This window comes from Diabrotica undecimpunctata, chromosome 1, assembly GCF_040954645.1.
Source record: "Diabrotica undecimpunctata isolate CICGRU chromosome 1, icDiaUnde3, whole genome shotgun sequence".
NCBI classification, from domain to species: domain Eukaryota; kingdom Metazoa; phylum Arthropoda; class Insecta; order Coleoptera; family Chrysomelidae; genus Diabrotica; species Diabrotica undecimpunctata.
The window spans coordinates 3,581,050-3,601,985 of record NC_092803.1 but is presented as its reverse complement, the minus strand read 5'-3'; the positions used below and the strand labels follow the sequence as shown (position 1 = coordinate 3,601,985).

Genomic DNA, 20,936 nt, shown 5'->3' with positions numbered 1-20,936 from the left:
CTGAAAAGATATGTCTAATATTAATTATAAACGTGAAAGATCACTGTATATGCAATATTGAGCTTTTTGCCCAAATATGATGTCGTACACGAGCACCTTCAATCACCTGCAACCGAATATTTTCGTAAACACTCATTATGACAGAAAACCAAAAAAACCAACCGCAGTATATAATGTTATGACATTCCTACCAAGAGCCAGAGTACGCATAATATTCAGATCAAGAAAGTAAACTGCGATTTTACATAATACGGACGTGTGAAAAATTCATAGCACACTGAGACACTTTCTCTCGTATTTACGGCACTAGAGTGCATGGACGGTGGTCAATTCACGTACCCACCCACCAATCTATAAAGGCGCACGCTGCATTTGTAATCGGCTCACTCTATTGTGTCTAGTTTGTGTGAAAACAACAGCTATTAGGATATTAACATGAATAATTTATCGGTAAGTTACGCCAAAAATAATTATTTATAATTTATTTCATTAATTATTTCTATGCTCTGATATTCGTTCCAAATTAGCCTATTTCTTTGTCCAATATAAAAACAAAGTGGAGTCAAATCTTGAAAATAGAGAGATCGTTTTTGAGAAATCAAAAAATATATAGAGAAAACTTTTTGTCATTGATCTCGCTGTTTTTCTATTTTCTTTGTCTGTGTTACGTTGCATATCTGGTTCTAATATGAAATTCATTATAGAAATTGTATTATTTAGGGGACTTCTTAAAAATGGCTTTACTTTATAATCAGAATCTCCTTGTAAGAACCTATTTCTATTATCCCCACTTAAACTTCTGATCAAGAATACAAAATTATTTATTCCTATCTAGTAAGCAACTAGAAAAACCTATCCAAGAAGTTTCACGAAATTCTCAGAATTTAATATCAATATTCCATATATTATAGAAAATTTATTGAAAGTTTTGAAAATTTCCTACTACACTCTGGATATTTTGTATACTTACTGAAGTATACTTACTTATTTTTGTATACTGACAACCTAGGTACTATATGCATATTTTTCATTTTGGAATCCGATACTGCTATTATTGAATCAATAGCATCAATATCTCTTGAAAAAGTTTAATTAATCCATTTTTTAATTGAATATTGAATCCCTAAACTAAGTAAATGAAAATATGTACACACCTACTTTTATATATACTCATTTATTAACAAATATTTACAATATTTTCTCAAAATATAGATTACTGTCGGTTTAAATCTTAATCTTTTAAGAAAGTCTTTATCATTACAAAAAAAAATGAAATGACAGTTTAACTTTTGGCGAAAGTATTTTTGAGATTGTAAATTTTGGCAAATGCTAAACTTTTTACAAATTAGACCAAACTTTTGCTAAAAAATTTGTTATATAACTCGATGTAAAAAAAATTGGGGAATTCATTTTGTGGATTTCAAAAAACGAAAAAAAAAAATTAAAATATTCAATTCTGGATCAAATATTATATTCTCTCACTTAGTTTATAAAAATTCATGTTTATAAAAAACACCATACTGATCATATTCTCCAATTTCATTCAATATTTTAATATCCATCTGTCTTACTATCAAAGCACTCGTATTCTAAGGTTATTCTGTATTTATATCTAGAATAGTTATCCTAAGTATAAGGTAAATATAATACTAAAATAATTTGTTACAAATAAACTTGGTATATGTTAGTTATAAGTATTCACACTTTATTCCGAAATAATAGTTTGGCAATGTCGCAATCTTTTGCACAAATACATAAAACAATGACATATTGAGCGAAATATGTCAATTTTGATTTTGCTTTGAAACTTACAATTGACACCAAATATATCTTTTTGTTTATTTGGTATCTTATTAGTTGAGTTTGAGTATTTTAGAATTGCAAAAAATTGCAAAAATTGCCAGGGTATTTTGAAAATGGATTTATTCTTTCTTTGAAAGTTTTTCTTTTTCTTGTATTTTCCATCATGAATTAAATTATCAACTTCCTCGATAGCCGCAACACCCCTTAAACACATTTTTTTATTATATAGCTACAAGTACTCACAAAACAATACAAAAAATAATATATTCTCGTCGCTGATGACTTTGACATTCATAAAATAGGTTATACCACGGTTATACTAGATTTAAACAAGGGTGTGGGTCGGTATAATCTTGGTATAAATTCTTATACCAAGTATAACCTATATCTAAGTTATTCCATTATTATTGTTAGTGATTTTGCCTATACCTAATTTATTCCGAGTATAAGTTTTATACTTGGTTTATTAGTTATGCTGCATGTCTCTAACCTACACTTCTTCTTCCTTTGCCCTATCCGTTTCGGACGTTGGCTATTAACAAGGCTATTTTGACTTTGTTTACGGCACCTCTGAACAGTTCGGTCGATGTTAGTCCGAACCATTGTCGCAGGTTATGCATCCATGAGTGTCGTCTTCTTGCCGGTCCCCTCCTACTGTCGATTCTTCCTTGGACTATTAACTGTAGCAGCCGGTACTTAATATGCCTCATGACATGTCCGAAGTACTCAAGCTTCCGTTTCTTTACGGTGAAGATTATTTCTTTGCTTTTGCCTATTCTCTGCATTACTTCCACGTTAGTGATGTGGAAGTAAGTCACGTAAGTGACGTCCAGGATATCCGAAGAATACGGCGATATATCCACAGCTCAAAGGATTCTAGTTTCTTCTTAACCTACACTAAACAACAATATTTAGGTTATATTTGTGATTTCGCGATAACCTACAACATAATAACGAACTACAATAAACACAATTTATTTTCCAGATAACTTTTTATTTAGTACTTTATTTGGCAAATAAATATTTTATATTTTATATTTCAGATAATTTCAATTTATTTTATCTGTCAGTTTATCTGTTTAGATTTCTTTCCTACGTGACGCGAGATTTTTAAATCTAAAGTAACATAAAACTTTTTATTTTGTATTAAATCGTACCTTAAAAATATTAATAATATTATTTATTAATTATATTAATATGTAATTAATATTTTTTTTTATTATTAATTAAACATATCGTTTCAAAAACAAATGATTAACTCATAGGTTGAAATGTCAGTAGTTCAGATTTCTTTGTTCAGATGGCGTTAGGATTTTAACTCTAAACTAACATAAAGCTTTAAATTATTTTGTATTAAATTCTACCTTAAAAATATTATTAAAATTAATTATTAATTATAGCCTTTTATTTAGATAGATACTATAGAATAAAAATAAGATAGTTAAATTAATTTTGCATCTCTATTCAGGTATTAGGAGTTACTTTAAGTTTACTGTTGTCTTGCCAATGTCAGCGACAATATCAACACCAACAGCCTGCCGTCCAGTACAACCAAGAAGATAATTATAGTTACCAAAGTACGCAGCCACCACCACAAATTTTATCACACAAACAGGCACTGAACCACGATGGTAATTTTAAATATCTTTTCACGTCTGAAAATGGACTGGCACAAGGAGAGAGTATTGCTCCAGACGGTTCAAGAAATGGCGGATACAGGTAAGAACTCGTTCTGTATTTTCTTCTTGTATTACATCTTAAGCCTCGTATTGCGTAATTTTAAGCATTTAATATTATTTGTGACATTGACTGCTAGCCATCCAGTCATTTTTTAAAGGATCTTTTTGTTGTTCTTGTGCTTGTTGGTTTTAAATCACTTATATTACTCTAGAGTAGGTTTGATTTCAAACAACTAGTGCTTTAAGATGGTTAGCTCTCAGTTATGACTTCCACTGTCACACTCTGAAACTGCATTGACCTGAAGGATAAACTAAATAAGAGTATACAGATACGGCACAAAATCTGAGCCTGTTTAAGACTAAACACTAAACACACGCAAGAGCTCAACGAACTTCAACCATGCGGCCGTACGGATGAGCTAAGAAAAGTATTATATTATAATTCGAATTGAAGATTGCACTTTTTGGTGACATTCGAAATATAAATTCCAATCATATCATACAATTCTGCATTTAATATACTCATCACGAATTATTAGTACTGATAATTAATTGCTAATATTACCAATATTAATACCTATTGAAAAAAGTGCAATCTTCAATTCGAATTATAATATAACACTTTTCTTAACAATGTTTTGACTGCTGTCAATAAATAAACAATATGAAATCCCCGTCAAATTCATTGTGGTAGCCCACTTAGTTTCGAAAAAACTATATTTAATCATATGAAATAACAATGGTCAAAATAGGTATCAACATTAAGATTCTTCTGCTATAAAAAAATTTGAAAGTACCTACTGACTTATTTTTTAATTTAATTTATAATACAGGGTGAGTCAATACTATACTTTCCAATGTTTATGCGTTTTTATTCATATCTCGAGTTCGACAAAAGCTATCAACAAGCGGTTTACGCCATTTTGTTACGAATTTAATCCAGTTTCATTATAATTTACAATAAATAGGTATTTCCATTAAACATTTAGAAGAAAAACAAATTTTAATTTTTTCTATTTGAAAGTACCCTCTACCCATGACAATTAAAACTAAATGCAATTGTTTTATAGTAGATATAAATTAAATCATCCACATTATTTCTAATGACACTAATTTCGTTAAAATCGGTTGATCCAAACCAAAGTTATAGGTATTTATCCACAAATACTTTCCCACTCTCCCCCACCCTTTATTTGAAAAAATAAAAAAAGTACTTGAACAACTTTGTGCGGAATTTAGGCCTCCTTCTAGCTTACTTATTTAACACTTGGTATATTTGAGCATATTAAAAAAACTGTTTGGTTTTCAAATTTTTCTTCACAGGTTACGCCCCCTATCGGTTAACCCAGAAACTTGAAAGCTATTTCCAGCGATTTCTCTTGGCCACCTTTACAAGGAATTTTTTCTCCTAAAGTTTTAACATGAATATTTTCTGTTTGGGACGGTGATTTTAAGCGATTTGATTGCTTTGGTTACCTAGGGCGATATTACTATTAGTTAAATTCACACTAAAGTTTTGTTGGTAATAAAGAATGAAAAATATTTTCCTTTACTTACTTATGCAAAGACTTCTACAGAGTACAAAAAGAAATTTGGAGAATGACCAGAGGACAAAGAAAAAGATAAACGAAATAATAAAAACGGGATACATTCAGAAGGAAACCTGGGCAGACTACTTTCTACTTGAGGAGGAAGAAGTAAGGAAGCATTAAGGAAATTGACAAATATAAAATCACCAATAAAAGACAGAATACCGAACGAACACCTAAAGTATGGAGTACCAAATCTGACCAAACAACTATTAAAACTAGTCCAAAAAATAATAGAATAAAACAGAATACCACGAGAATGGAGATCAAGCATCCTAATACCTCTCTTCAAAAAGGGAGACAAATCGGACTCGGAAAATTACAGAGGAATTAATTTATTAAACACAACACTCAAATTAACCACCAAAGTGATAACAAATAAACAATGAAATTATAACATAAGCAGAAGAACAACAAGGTTTTAGGTAGGGAAGATCATGCACCGACACTATATTTATAACGAGATAAGTGCAAGAGATATCATTCGAATACAATAAACTGGCATATTTATGTTTCGCGAGCCTTATTAATACATTTGACAGGGTCAAATTATAGAACGTTATCCACTTATTGTACACAGGAGAGATAGATTACACATTAGACTTATTGTACACAAGTCAGGTACTAGAACAAGTAATGGAGTTTAAATATCTAGGCATCACATTATCTAGCTACGGAAAGCTTGAAACAGAAGCCAAAGATCAAGTGAATAGGCAAACAGAGGAAAATTCCCCTTAAGAAAAGAGTCATGTCTTCACGAAAAAAAAAAAGAAGAAAAAAGACTTACTTACGCCTATAGATTCCCACCGATCCTTCCTTTATTCGTCACCTAGAGATGCTTCTTAGAAAGCACAGGCTCTTCCGAGTAACTTTTCAGTTACTGCGTAATAAATTATAGGCATTAATTATAATTTCATGTGGTTATTGAACCGACCAGGAACTCGACCTGATTGAAACCAATAAAAAGTGGTAAACTGAATAGAGGACGTAGACAGTTCTCTTGGATTTAGAACATACAAGATTGGAAAGACTTAAGCTCCAAAGATTTGCTAAGGTAGACCCAATACAGAGAGAAATTTGACAAAATTGTTGCTGATCTTTAATAGAAGGCACTCGAAGAAAAAAATCAACGCTACTAAAACAAAGACTTATATTTTCACGATTTTTATAGTTTATGCTTCCACAACCAGAACTGAGTTTTGATCGACCTGAGTAGATCTCAACGTTTCGTTAACTTCGTAGGTAGTTTTTAGCTTCCAGCTTCTTCAGAAATAATCAAAGGCTACTATTCAAATAAAATATTCTTAGAGACCACGATCAGAAGTCGCAGAGGAACTCTCTCGCAGTAAATTAAATATTTCATGTGTCCAAACGTTAAACAAAGTTAACACGGTCATTTCTTATCGTTATGGGTTACACATATATATTTTGTGCTTTTAAAATTATTATTATTAACATACTTTTTTTAGTTATGTCGATCCCAACGGCAAGAAGATCTCAGTAAAGTATACAGCTGGAAAAGAAGGCTTCAGAATCCTCGAAGCTGATCATTTACCAAAAGCGCCTCAGCCTGTAGCTCCACTACCGGTACCTGTTCAGCAACCAGCATACCAACCTCAGTACCAACCACAACCTCAACAATACCAACCAAGAGCATATCCTCAGTACAATAGACAAGAAGATGATGGTCAATACAGGCCAGAGTTGTACGAAAGACCTCAACAACAGGTAATTATAGTATTTTATCCTTTTTTTTCTTTCATTTTTGATCTTTCAATATAGATTTCATTATAGTATGTTTTGTGATGGCTATTTTTATATTAGGACCATTTTCTGGATAGAGCTTAATGTGGAATGGTGCAAAAGTATAAATAGATGAGGAAAAATTGTTATGATATAGAAAAGCTAAGCAAAGTGGAAATAAAAAGGGGATTATTATCCGATACAGACGAAGAACAGCTAGGAATAGAGCACATGTGGCAAGTTACAAGAGAAGTGATGACTATAGTAAATGATAGAATTATTCTACAAACGCGCCAAATAAAAGCAGGGAAGAATTAGTTTGATGAAGAATGACGTAAAATAGCAAGGGAAAAGAAAATATTAAGATAATTGGCACTAACAAATAATAATGATAATTTGAAGTAGAGTTACAAAGATCAAAGAAGAATAATGAGAAGTGTAACCAGAAAGGGTTTACCAGAATTTCAATTCATAGATGAAAAAGTAAAATGGAACCGTCGCCAGTGAAACAGAATCGGTGGTGGGTATATGGAAGAGACGTTTAAGTGAACTATTGAATAAGCAAATACAGATGGTAATGATTATTTTCTTATAGAGAATGATGGCATAATAATAGAACTGCCTAATGAAGGAGAGATTAACAGTATAATTAATAGGCTCAAAAATAACAAAAGACCGAGAGAAAACGAAACAGCTGCGGAAATGCTAAACAATAGAGGAGAAGAACTTCCAAATACTAGCTTTATGCGAGGCAATAAATATAATTACAAATGTCATATAAAGGTTTTATAACCCAAAGTTTTTTCATGTAAGTATACAGAGTGGCCCAATAGTCTGGAAACGGCCAATTATCTGGTAAATTGCTAGTCATAATTGTACAAAATTTGAGGTACACCTATTTTGGGATACCGAGATTTCATATTTTATATTTGCAATGTTGCCAGATTTGCCGTTTCTCTTATATTATTAGTAACTTTGGTTTTTAAAAATTATCACTCTGTATGTTCAGTCATTATTGGAATCTCCTTTTCAATACGAGTTCAACTATATGTAACACTCATGATTTTATGTAGTGAGGAAGGTCTTAAATACATAAAACAGAAGTCTGGCAACGCCTGATTGTCTCAATAAATTTTTTAATACTAACTATTTTCAACTACATTAAAACGTAACTATTGATAGATTACAACATTTTTTAACATAATGGTTACTTTATTAAGTGTTCAAAATGTGCTCCATTTGTGAGTTGACAGTACCCTAATCGATGGTAGAATGCGTCTACCATATTTCTCCATGATTTTCTAGAATATATTCGAGATTCATCGATAATTCGTTGCCTTTGCTTTGCAGGACTTGCTGGTTTAGTTTTGTAAACTAAATTTTTTAAGTATTCTCAATAAAAATAATCTTTAGGATTGAAATCAGGTAAACGTGGAGGCCATTCAATTCTAACTTGTCTACCAATCCATTGTCCGGGAAATATCTCATCTGAATAACGCCGAACATTTACACCAAAATGAGCTGGAGCTCCATCTTGCTGAAACCGTATCTGATTAAAATTGCCCCCCCCCCCCAAACAAGTTTCTCAGTGTGGGTACAATTTTATTTCCAAGTAACATTTGGTAATTATCTGACGTTAAATTTTCTTCGATAAAAAAATGGCCCAATTAACTGAGTACCTACTATACCTGACCATACATTTAATTTTTGTGGTCTTTGAGTATGGTTTTCACTCATCCAGAGTGGATTTACGTCACTCCAGAATCTTAAATTGTGTCGATTTACACTTCCACACAGTGTAAAGGTTGCTTCATCGGAAAAACATATTCTGTTAACGAAATTTTCGTCATTTTCAATTTTATTCATCATTACCTCAGTAAACTCTAATCTACGATCAAAGTCATCTTCACTTAACTTTTGCAATAAGTTTATTTTGTATGGTTTAAATGTAATACACATAAGAGTAAAAAACGACCTACATCATGTACTTGTGCAACTCTGCGTGAGGATGTATGTAAATCTTCGACAAAAATTAGCATTATATCTAAAGTTTTGTTGTCAATTATAACTCTTTTCGGTCTACCTGATCGGTATCTATTTTTTCTCCAGATTCCTCAAATCGCTTTACAGTTTTTTGTACCGTCGCCTTATGAATAGGAGAACGGTTTGTGAAAGTATCATTGAACAAGTTGGCTACTTCACAAAAAGATCTTTTTCTGTCACCGTATCCTCTCATGATTAGAATAGTAATTCGTTCTTTTTCGTTAAGAGCCATTTTAGAGAAGCAATTTATCTTGCAGAACCTTTCGAAACACAACTACTGTCAGTATGTAAATGGTGAACAAATGTCAAAATTTCAGCATTCTACATTTAAATAGGTATTTAAATTTATTAAAATCTACATATTTTGCACTGTTTTATGTATTTAAGACCTTCCAGACTACATAAAATCATAAGTTTTACATATAGTTGAACTCGTATTGAATAGGAGATTCCAATAATGACTGAATCTACAGGGTGATGAATTTGAAAAACCAAAGTTACTAATAATATAAAAGAAACGGCAAATCTGGCAACATTGCAAATATTAAATATGGAATTTCCGCATCCCAAAATAGGTGTACCTCAAATTTTATAAAATTATGATTAGCAATTTACGAGATAATTGGTCGTTTCCAGACTTTTGGGCCACTCTATATATACGCTCCCGAAAAAGCTGAAGCGGTTTTCATTTAAAGATCCTTTTTGTGTAGGGGATCATCCCATTCTGGGTTTGGTTTTACAGTTTCTGATTTGACTTTGCTGTGACCACTACTTTTCTCCATTCTTTTCTTGCTTTGATTGTCCTTCCTACATTTCTAATTTCCATGCTCCTTAAGTCTTCTTGCACTTGTTGTCTCCATCTGAGTTTAGGTCTGTCCCTTGTTCTTTTACCTGGTGGTATCTATTCTGTTATAACTCTTAACCGATTGCTCTTTTTTCTTCTCATTATGTGTCCATACCACCCAATTCTCTGCCCTTTTATTGCTCTAACTATGTTCTCTCGACCCATCAAATCTTGTATCTCGTGATTCATCTATTCTCTTGCATCCTCTTTGTTTTTCCTCTTTGGTCCCAGTATTTTTCTCAAATCTTACTTTCAGTTGCTCTTCTTTTCTGGCTGTTAATGTAAATGTCTCTGTTCTTCATGTTAAAGCTTTAAAAAAGTTACTACTAAAAATTGTTATTTTTATTTCAGCTAATACAACTACCCTCCCATCAAAGGGCTTCCTATCCAGCACCTTTGGCTGTCTCTCCCACACCCAGTTCGAATGCTTTAGAAGAAAAAGACTACTTCGACGAACCTGGCAAGGCGAACAGTTTTGGAAGTGGATATATATTTGAGTTCGGCGGGTAGATGTTATTTATATTTAGGATATTAGTATTATTTTTTACAATTTGTGTGATGGTTGTGAGGTGTATGTTACTATTACGAAATAAATTTTTTTTAATATATATTTTCGTTTTTTTTTTTAATTAGTGGTGAGTAATTTATAAGTTAATAACAAAATTGCATGTCAAATCCTTAAATATATTAGAAAGCGCAGATTAGAAAGCGCTATTACAAGAAACTCCAAAATCACAGCAACTGAAATGGAGTTCATGAGAAGAAGCTGCAGAGTGACAAAAATGGATCGCATCAGAAATGAGGAGATAAAACGAAGAATGGCAGTAGAACAAGAGATGCTCAGCTACATCGAAGAAAAACGTTTAATTTGGTATGGACATGTGAGAAGAACAGATCATACAAGGTGGATAGCAAAGATTTCGGATTGGAGCTCAATAGGAAGGAGGAAAAGAGGTAGATCCCGAAGATCATGGAGGGATAAAGTGGACGAGGACATGGAAAGACGAGACCGTAGAGATGAATAATGGCAAAACAGAAAGGACTGGAGACGTTGGCTGAAAGATGGAAGGCGGCGACAGCTGTAAAAATCGTTATATAGATAGATAGATAGACAAGAAACTTATTTACCACACCTTGACTAAGAAAAAACTAAAATCATAGCGATAAAACATAAAGAAGTACAAATAAAAAAAAAGACCAAAAGATCTCAAATACACATAACGTATCTTGACGTAATATATCTTGACCTAACCTGCGATGACTTGTTCATGTTCTACGGATCCATGTCTGCTGAGGAAACCAAATTTATTTAAGTTTCACTCTAAGAGGATCGGCTCCAACCGTTTTATAAGAAGTTTTTAAATACCATAGAAATCTTTGATAGAAGACTTACTAGCTTGTAGCAAGTCAACTCATTGGGACACTTTCCAGATTAAAGTCTTCTTCTTCTTCTTTCTCATTCTTTTCCCTTTTAAGAGGTCGCTGTTGTTTACTCTTCTTCGCCACTCATTTCTGTCCATTAATTCTTCTTCGCCTAAACCTTTCTCTCAAGTATTCTGCTACACAGTCCTTCCGTCTTCTTCTCACTTTTTCTCTAGGTACCTCTTCTTCCATCAATTTCTTACAGCTCTATTTTTCACGTAGTTTTTATTTCTACGTTGACATGATCAATCCATTGCACTCTTTATTCTTGAATATTTTTTGAGACTAGTCACCCCGGCTCTTTTCCTTATGTACATCTCAGGAAGCCAGTTCTCTTTCATACATCTTCATAGCTCTTTTCTAGGGACTGTGAAGTACGCCTTGATCTATAAATACCAATATATGTGTCGTATTTCTCTACCAACTATCTCAAAGCAAACAAGTCAACTGTTATTCTCCTCCCTGGCATAAACCCAAAAACAGTAACTAGACCAGTGGTCACATATGGATGTGAAACGTGGACCCTCTCAACCACTGATGAAAATCAACTGAGAATATTTGAGCGCAAAATACTAAGGAAGATATTTGGACCAACCCAATGCAGCGATAGTTCGTGGAGAATTAAAATGAACCACGAGCTGGATGAACTAGAGCAGATATTGTCAGATTTGTAAAATCACAAAGACTAAACTGGCTTGGTCACCTAGAAAGAATGCCACATAATCGAGCTGTAAAAGTAGTTCAGAGATGGAAGCCCCAAGGAAACAGAACAAGAGGAAGGCCCCGTAAAAGATGGATAGACGACGTAGAGAGGGATCTTAAAACCATGAACATCAGGCAGTGGCGAAGGAAAGTATCCGACAGGGCAGAATGGAAGAACATTGTTAAACAGGCCAAGACTCACAAAGGCTTGTAGCGCCATTAGAAGAAGAAGAAGAAGGCATAAACCCAAACTGTTCAAGTTCTTTGATGGTTTGTCCCTTGCATTAGTAATGCTGTACAACCTTTTCATCTCCTCGGGTGTTTCCAACTTTTAAACAGGTGTGCCGACGATCTTTTCTTTACAGTAGCTACAGCGCGTTTTGCCTCCCCTTTTTGCTACCTTGTCTATTCTATATAGTTATTTTAGACCTGTTGTAAAATATTCATGTTTTAAGAAGAATTGCGTTTTGTTACATTTTTATTTTTGTGTTTATTTAAAAATAGGTACTGTCATTGGTCAAGTAACGATATATTTTAAGACATAATTATTCAATTAATTAGCAATTTTGTAAAATGCACATGTTCTTTAGAAATATATGTTTATTTGAGCCATCTACCATTTATTATTACTACACAGCACCTGTTACAATACCTCTTTATAGTTTCTTTGTCTCTAGGAGGCCCTTTATTGGCACTTCCTGTCCCATTCACATGACAACTTTACTGTTGGCTTCCCACCAGTCATTTACCATATCTTTTTCCTCAAGCTCTTCCAGCGCTCTAGTCTTAAAGGCTCTTGTCAAATCTTTATCCTTTAACTTCCACCACTTTACTTTCTGGCGTCCTACTAACTTTCCTTTTCATCTCACCTTTATCTCCGAATCCACTATCACCAGTCTGTGCTGGCTAGCTACACACTTACCCTTTATCACTTTACAGTTAGTTACTTCTTTTAGTAGACTTCTTCTACACAACACAAAATCTATGTGACTTTTCCTTTCCCTGCTACTGTAGGTAACATACTAGTTTTCAGTCTTCATAAAGAACGTATTAATGACAGCCAAATCTCATGCCACTGCAAAGTCAATAACACCTTCATCATTTTTTATTTTTATCCCCAAACCTCCGTGAACTTTTTCTATTCTCGCTCTTTCTCTACAAATATGTCCATTCAAATCACTTCCAATAAAACACTTTTTGTCTACAGGAATCTCGAGCATCTCACAATCAACTTCACTTCAAAATTCTTCCTTTTCCTGATTTTTCAGATTATACGAGAATATTATCAGAATTTCTGCAACCTTTGATTGATTAGGGAAGTGATTGTGAACTAGAATTGGATTAAATACTGGTGGCAATGCCTTTGTTTTCTTTTCTAAAACTTTCTGTAATATTTTTCCGAATACTAGGTCGTATTCAGGGGAGTTTCTAAGATTTATTTCGTTCAGTATCATATTATAGGGCAGATACATCTGATGGGGAGTTTCGAGGAATCTTTTTATTTTGTTATCGTCCTCTGTATATAGTCGTTAGCTTTAAAACATTTTTTTAAATATTGCGCAAATGTATTTGTCTTTTCATTTTTCGTATTTTACGCGGAAACTTGAACGGAATCGTATCCCTCTTGATAATGGCTACAAAATGGGTGCCGAAACGTCGAGTAATAAATTCTCAACGCGGTTCTTCCCGAGAACTGAGTTATTATATATATATATATATATATATATATATATATATATATATATATATATATATATATATATATATATATATATATATATATATATATATATGACAATAGGCAACACGGCAAGCAGGTGTAAAGACGTGTGAAATGTCTCTCCAAAATAAATATTGTAAAAAGTGTAAAAAAACTGTAGTAAATGGAGTAAAGTGCATAAATTGTGACGCTAGCATTCATGTGAGTTGTGCTCGAAAGAGTAACAATGTTAAGTTTATAAATGACGAGTTGATTGAATGTTGTTTACCAGTGAAACCTGAAGATCAAATATTTTTGGAACCAATGGATAACTTAATAACAGATGATAAGGTAATTGATATTAACATATTCAAATATATAATTAGACAAAAAGATACCCTAATTAAAGAGCTATACGGAAAAATTGACCTTATGAGTCAACATATTGATTTACTAAAACAATTAAATTCGCAAAAAAATGTTGTAGAAAATCAAGAACAACTTATACATCAAAATAAGGTAATAAACAAAGACACACTCATGGATTCAGTCGAAACAAAATCAGTTCGTCAACCCATCAACGCGAACAAAGATCGCACTGTTGCCAGTTCTTCCCAGAAATGTGAAGTTACAAAGAAAGATGTTTCAGAAGCGATATTACAAGTAACTACAGAACAAAAGTTAAATGAGTACATATACGTAGGTGAAAGTAACCAGGAAAAATCTGAATGGACAGAAGTAGATAGAAGGAAAAAAAGAAAGCATTTAGTTGTGGGAAAAAACACTGAAATGATATTAAATGGAAAAGAAATCAAGGGAGTACATAAGTTGATAGACCTACATGTATACAGGGTCGATCCCGATATGACTGCGGAAAATATGAGGGAACTTATGAAGACTACATTTCCCGAAGTAGAGGTAGAATCCCTAAAATCAAAGCATCCTGATATTTACAGTTCATTTAAAGTTACAATTTTTAATAACAATTTTAAAGAAGCTATGTCTCCTAAAATATGGCCATGTGGAGCTCACGTACAACGTTTTTTTCACGTAACACCCAGAAAGCCGCAAGAGATGTAGATAAGAGTGTACGAATAGAATCAGCGGTAGTGCAAAAGAATATAGGAAACACCTGTTTTTGTGAAAGTGATATGATAAGTTCTGATAAACAAAAGTTGGTAGTAAATCCTGACCAAACCAGTTTGGTAAGCATTTTTCATATAAATACACAAAGTTTATTAAATAAAATTGATCAACTTAACATTTTTTTAAAAGATAAAACTTACAATATTTTGTGCTTTTCTGAACATTGGCTTAGAGAATCTGAATTAACAACAGTGATAATTGACAGATACTTTTTATCAACTTGTTACTGTAGAAAAAGTAGAGAACATGGGGGTGTTGCTATTTTCTGCGATGGCTAAATCTACACGTCCAGTTTCTTTAAATGATATATCTTGTGAATATGAAGGTGAATTTTGTGCTTTGGAAATTATAGATATAAAAACTATTCTAGTATCAGTGTATAGAACAGGTAACGCAGATTTCCAAATTTTCTTAGGCCTATTGAAAAATTATTAATATTCTGTTCTAATAATTATGTTCAAACAATTTATAATGGGGATTTCAATATTGATTTCAAAGGCACTTCAAATGAATTAAAATATTTTTCCGATCTAATTTCTTCTTTTGGTCTAACTATGAGGATTGATGAATTTACAAGAATCACTGCTACATCAGCAAGTTGTTTAGATAATATTTTAACAAATATAGATAATGAAATAGTTGGGTGTGGTGTTGTAGACCCATGCCTTGCTGATCATTGTGCTCAATTCCTGAATTTAAAAATAAAATCTGATCAAATTGACAATGATAGGATATTCAGAAGACACATAACATGTAAAGGCACCCAAATGTTAAAACAATCACTAAAATCTGTGGATTGGTCGTTAATAAACAATTCAATAACAGCAACGGAATTAGCTGAGTTCATAATTGACACATATGTAAAATTAACTGAAGTTTGCTTTCCAGTAAAAAGTCAAGAATTCATTTGATGGCACCTGTTTCTTGGTTTGACGATGAACTAAGGAAAATGCGAGAAACCTTTCGAAGATAAAAATTACTGCTAACCTTACTAGTGATTACACTCTGTATAATCAATTCAAAAAACACTATCAATTAACAATATCAATAAAGAAAAAACTGGCATATGAGCAGTTTTTTCTTAAAATCTGATAATATATCTCGAGATTCTTGGAAAGTCATCAATTATCATAGGAATAAAACTCAAAATAAAAAAGTAACTTCATGTAATATTTCATCAAACGAGTTTAATAATTACTTTACTTCGGTAGCGGGAAATATATTGAACTCGTTAGATGAGACAGATGAAAATGATGCCATGAATTTTTTGGAGGGAATATACTCCCCTTGCCACTCGTTGTTTTTAACACCTGTTAGTGATACTGAAGTTAGGAATACATTATACAGCTTGAAAAACTCAAAATGCACTGATTTTTACTTCTTAAACAAACAATTAGTGATAGAAACTCTGGATATTATTATTGATAAACTGGTCATACTTATAATCTTTGCCTTATCGAAGGAATCTTTCCCGATGTTATTAAAAGTAACAAAAGTGTTACCGCTACTCAAAAAAGGATCTCCAGAAGAAATTGAAAATTATCGCCCTATTTCTATTATTCCCATTCTTGGTAAAATTTTGAAAGTATTTTGAATAACCGCTTAATAGAGTACATAGAAAAGTACAAAATACTTCATTGTAATCAATATGGTTTCAGAAAAAAATGCAGCACTACTCAAGCAATTCAGGAAATTGTAAGGGAAGTAGTTGATGGCCTAGAGAGAGGTCACTTCGTGTCTTTAACATTGTTGTGACTTATCTAAGGCTTTTGATTGCTGTCTCACACACTTTACTTTTAGACAAAATGCATAAATATGGCATAAGGGGAAATGCTCTTAATTTATTTCGATCGTATTTAATAAACAGAAAACAGGCCGTTTTTTTAAATAATAACTACTCCAATTTTCACAATGTTGAACATGGAGTTCCCCAAGGGTCTATATTAGGACCTACATTTTTTCTTCTATATCTCAACGATATATTTCATTATACCACCCCTTAAGGTGTATATGTTTTGCAGATGATACAACCGTTATTAGTACCGACCAGAATCAGTATAATTTAAATAACAAAATAGGAAACGATGTGCTTAAATTAAAAACTGGTTTACACATAATAAACTAAAACTAAACGAGGATAAAAATCAAAATATAGTTTTCAGTTCAGATCGAAGACCACATTTTTGGATATAGCATCAAATTGTTAGGGATTTTTATGGATGACAACTTAGATTGGGGCATCCATATAGACAACTTAAGTTCTAAACTCGCCAGTACAATATTTGTAATGCGTAACCTGGTTTATTTGGTACCTAAAAGTACCCTTAAAATGTGTTACTTTTCATTGTTTCATAGTCATATACAATATGGAATAGCTGTTTGGGGCAACTCTGGTCATGCCGACAGAATATTTAAATTACAAAAGAAGGTGGTGAGGATACTTGCTGGAGCGGATTTAAGGGATCATTGTAAACCATTATTTTTGAACATGGGTATTATGCCTCTACCTTCGCTTTATATGTATGCAACACTGTTGGAAATTCACGATAATAAAAATAAGTTTACTATAAACTCCCAATTACATGATCATCTAACAAGATCGAGGGATTTAATTAGGTCACAACGATTCAGACTATCAAAGAGCACAAAGAATTCAATTGATATTCACTTGTATAACTATCTGCCTAACGAAATAAAAATTCTGTCTCCACCACTGTTTAAAAATAGGATCAGAAGCATTTTTTAACATATTGTTTTTACTCAAAGACAGAATACCTCAATACACCTTTATAACGTGTATCCAGTTTGGTCAGAATACTGTCGATTTACTATCTACATATCACATTGTATTATTGCTATTAAAATGTACTAAGTTTTAAGTATTAGTTTATTTAGTCATCGATTCGGGAATATTCTTAATTATTTGCACATTTTTGTTACTTCCATATTTCAAGATTTTTTATGTGACAGTTTAGGTTTAGTTTTTTTTTTTTTTGGTTAGAGATTTTTTTATCTTAAATTTTTAATTTTAATTCTTCTGCTAATACTTACATATGTATATTACTTTAGCCAATATGGTTAAGTTAATTTTAAGTTTACATTATTATATCTTTTATTGTATTTTTTATACGGACTTCAAACTTTATGTAAAGTGGTCAATAAACGTTCTATCTATATATATATATATATATATATATATATATATATATATATATATATATATAATATATATATATATATATATATATATATATATATATATAGATTGCGCTAATAAACATTTTTGATATTATTTTGTTTTTCAGTAACTAAGTATTTCGCTAATTTTGTCCATGATTATTAGTATTTTTTATTAACAGATATAATATCTCTATGGAATTTTTTTAAAGGTTGCAAAAATACCGTCTGATAGCTAATGTTTACAAATCTTTCGGTAGACAGATAGGTACAAATCAATGTTTTACACAATATTAATTAGAATCCGTCTGAGGTATAATTGATCAGAAAATTCCAAAGCCAACTTATCTAATCTTACTTAAAGAATATTGAAAACATAATTCCTATAAGGTGAAACCTTTTTAAGAACTATTTTTTAATTACTTAAAATTAAAAGATATATATTAATTAAAAGCCAGATTAAAAATGTATGCATTAAAATTCCGAATAAAAATACTTGCCACTATCATTGCATTACCAGTTGCTAAGAAAAACATATTCTGCTTTTTCCCTTATAGGTACCTATAAGCAATTTTGCTTGTTCATTCGTGGGTTGTTACCTTCGATTTTGTTTTCCATTTAAAGGCCAATTCGCGTAGAATTTTCCAAAGCTGATACCCTCTCTAAAGGCTTCCCAAATTTATTCGTACTGTGACGCCCTTGGGACTACTATTTTTTTTGCGTCGCCCCCTCAACCCAACCCCCCAAAAATATTCACTTACCAAGTTTTACAGTACTAGGTCCTATAACAGTTATTGTAACAAAAACACTATTTGAACATTTATATTTTTTATTAAAATTAAGAACGAAATCAAAACATAGGCCCAAAAATGAAAAGGAATATTTATGTATGTAACTGGCTGGTTAATGTAAGGGATGTGCTTGCTTTTTTGAGCACAGCTTATGAAACCGGGGCTCCAGTTTGGAAATTGCACTCTCATTTCTTTTGCTAAGTTTATGTTTGACCTTTACTTATTTTTAATTGCTGCAACTGTAAAAAAGCCCGTTTCGCACAAGTACCGAAGTCGCAAATGGTAATAAAACCTTTAATGCAGCAGTGCTGATGGCATGATATTCATGAGAAAGTAAGCTCCAAAATTTAAAACAGTTTGTCCTTGTCGTATTGAAGCTTTAGGCTGGAATCACAGTACAATTCAGTCAGTTGTTTTTGTTTTTCTGTTATAAGTGTCGATGGCGTGGATGACAGAAAAGTGTTTCTGGACCCAGTCATACTGCTCCATATCTTCGGAAAAATATTTCTAAAAGTGTTCGCTCAATGATAACATGTGTTCTTTTAAACATATTTTTACAGAGGAATCAAGGATTTCTAATAATTTTTCTTGTAGAATACCTTGTAAGGTAGGGAAACAGTCAATTCCTTGATCTTCCCATTTCCTTTTTCATAAGAGCAACTTATTCTGAACACAGAGGTATGCTAATTTTATTATAAACTCTGAATTAATAAAGTTTTGCGCATCATCATGTGATTTTGTATAAAGATACGTGTAAAATTCATTTCTTAATTCGTATACACATGCGAGTACATTGCCTTTGGACAGTCAACGAGAGTTGCAATAATAAATTAAAGAGGTGTGCTCGGCCCTCATTTCTTCACAAAGATTATGGAAAAGTCTTGATTTCACGGGTCGTGTTTTAATGTAGTTCACCACTTTAATAATGCTATCCATCACAACACTTAATTTAGGTGTAACGTTCTTGGCTGCTAAGGTCTCTCTATTTATGTCATAATGTGTCCATTTTACACTTGGAGCCTTGGTTTGGATGAGAGCTAGAAGTCCTCCATACTGTCCAGACATCGCTCGGGCACCATGCGTACACACGGCCTACACAGTTATCCCAGTTAATATTATTTTCAGTCATATATATGAGTTTAAAATCTCGAATAAATCAGTAGCTTTACAACTTTCACATATTTTTCTGCAAAATAACAAATCCTTACATATATTTGTTTCTTGTATGTACCGTACATAACATATCAATTGAGCATCATCATTACTATCCATCGCCTCGTCTAGTTGAATGGCAAATAAACCTGAAAGTTTCCCCACAATTTGCGCATTAATATCTTCTGCCATGTCGTGAATACGGCGACTAACCGTACTGTTTGAAAGAGGTACATTTTTTATTTCTTTGGCTACCGATTTTCCAATCATCACTGTTACCATATCAACCGTTGCAGGTAAGATCAGTTCCTCAGCGATCGTATGTGGTTTTTTACATTTGGCAATACGGTAAGCTACCATGTAAGAGGCGAGCAATGCTTTGGTTAGAATTGATGCTTTTAAAACCAAAGCCGTGGTCTGATGTTCTAGCTCTCGCAATTTTCTTACAAAAAAGTCTCTTGGATTACCTTGTAAATGAGTGTGAGTTGATTCCAAATGCTGTTTTAGTTTATTGGTAAGCATACTTTCAGCCGCCAACACTTTGTGACCAACTACACATTGTGGAAGTTCTACATTCCTTTTAGTAACGCAGGTAAATCTTAAATCCAATTATTGGTCGTCATATTTCCTATATTTCTTCTTTTTACTTAAATTAACATTACTGCTCTCGCCTGATTATTCACTTTGTTTTTCTATTCTATTCTATTATCTATCTTGAACAAAGCTTGACTAAATGGTTTGGCTTGGCGAAAGGCGAAACAGATTGCGCCCGGCGCTCACTTGACTCGACGCAGTGTTGCCAATGTCCGGATAATTATCCGATTTTCGGATAATTTCGTGGACCATCGGATAATTTTCGGATTGAACAATTTTTTGAATAATTTCGGATAATTCAAGGGTTTATCGACTTTGATGTTATATTTTTATTTGATTTATTTATTAATACATATATTTTATACTCATTTAAAATCAAATAAATATGTTTTCTGTATTAAAAGTCCGCGCTGATACGCGACGTCCCTCTGACAACACAGCGACGGCCCAGGGCGTCCCGACGCACAGTTTGGGAAACCCTGCTTATCAGCAATATCTTCATAGACATATAATACAAGATAGACTGACTGCTGCAATATACAATCGCGTTCT

The 20,936-nt window shown here is 32.6% G+C and overlaps 2 protein-coding genes across 2 annotated transcripts; one reads left to right on the top strand and one right to left on the bottom strand.

Moving 5' to 3' along the window:
* The first annotated feature begins 226 nt into the window (after positions 1 to 226).
* LOC140437527 (endocuticle structural glycoprotein SgAbd-2-like) lies at positions 227 to 10,309 on the top strand. Its single transcript, XM_072527108.1, has 4 exons — positions 227 to 450; positions 3,272 to 3,522; positions 6,541 to 6,799; positions 10,053 to 10,309. Exons 1-4 carry the CDS (start codon positions 436 to 438, stop codon positions 10,209 to 10,211), a joined length of 684 nt encoding a protein of 227 aa, XP_072383209.1. The 5' UTR covers positions 227 to 435; the 3' UTR covers positions 10,212 to 10,309.
* A 9,136-nt stretch (positions 10,310 to 19,445) lies between these two features.
* LOC140442838 (SCAN domain-containing protein 3-like) lies at positions 19,446 to 20,312 on the bottom strand. The gene is made up of 2 exons (XM_072533807.1): positions 19,875 to 20,312; positions 19,446 to 19,730 (listed from the first exon to the last, which is right to left on the bottom strand). Exons 1-2 carry the CDS (start codon positions 20,310 to 20,312, stop codon positions 19,446 to 19,448), a joined length of 723 nt encoding a protein of 240 aa, XP_072389908.1.
* Positions 20,313 to 20,936: the final 624 nt, after the last annotated feature.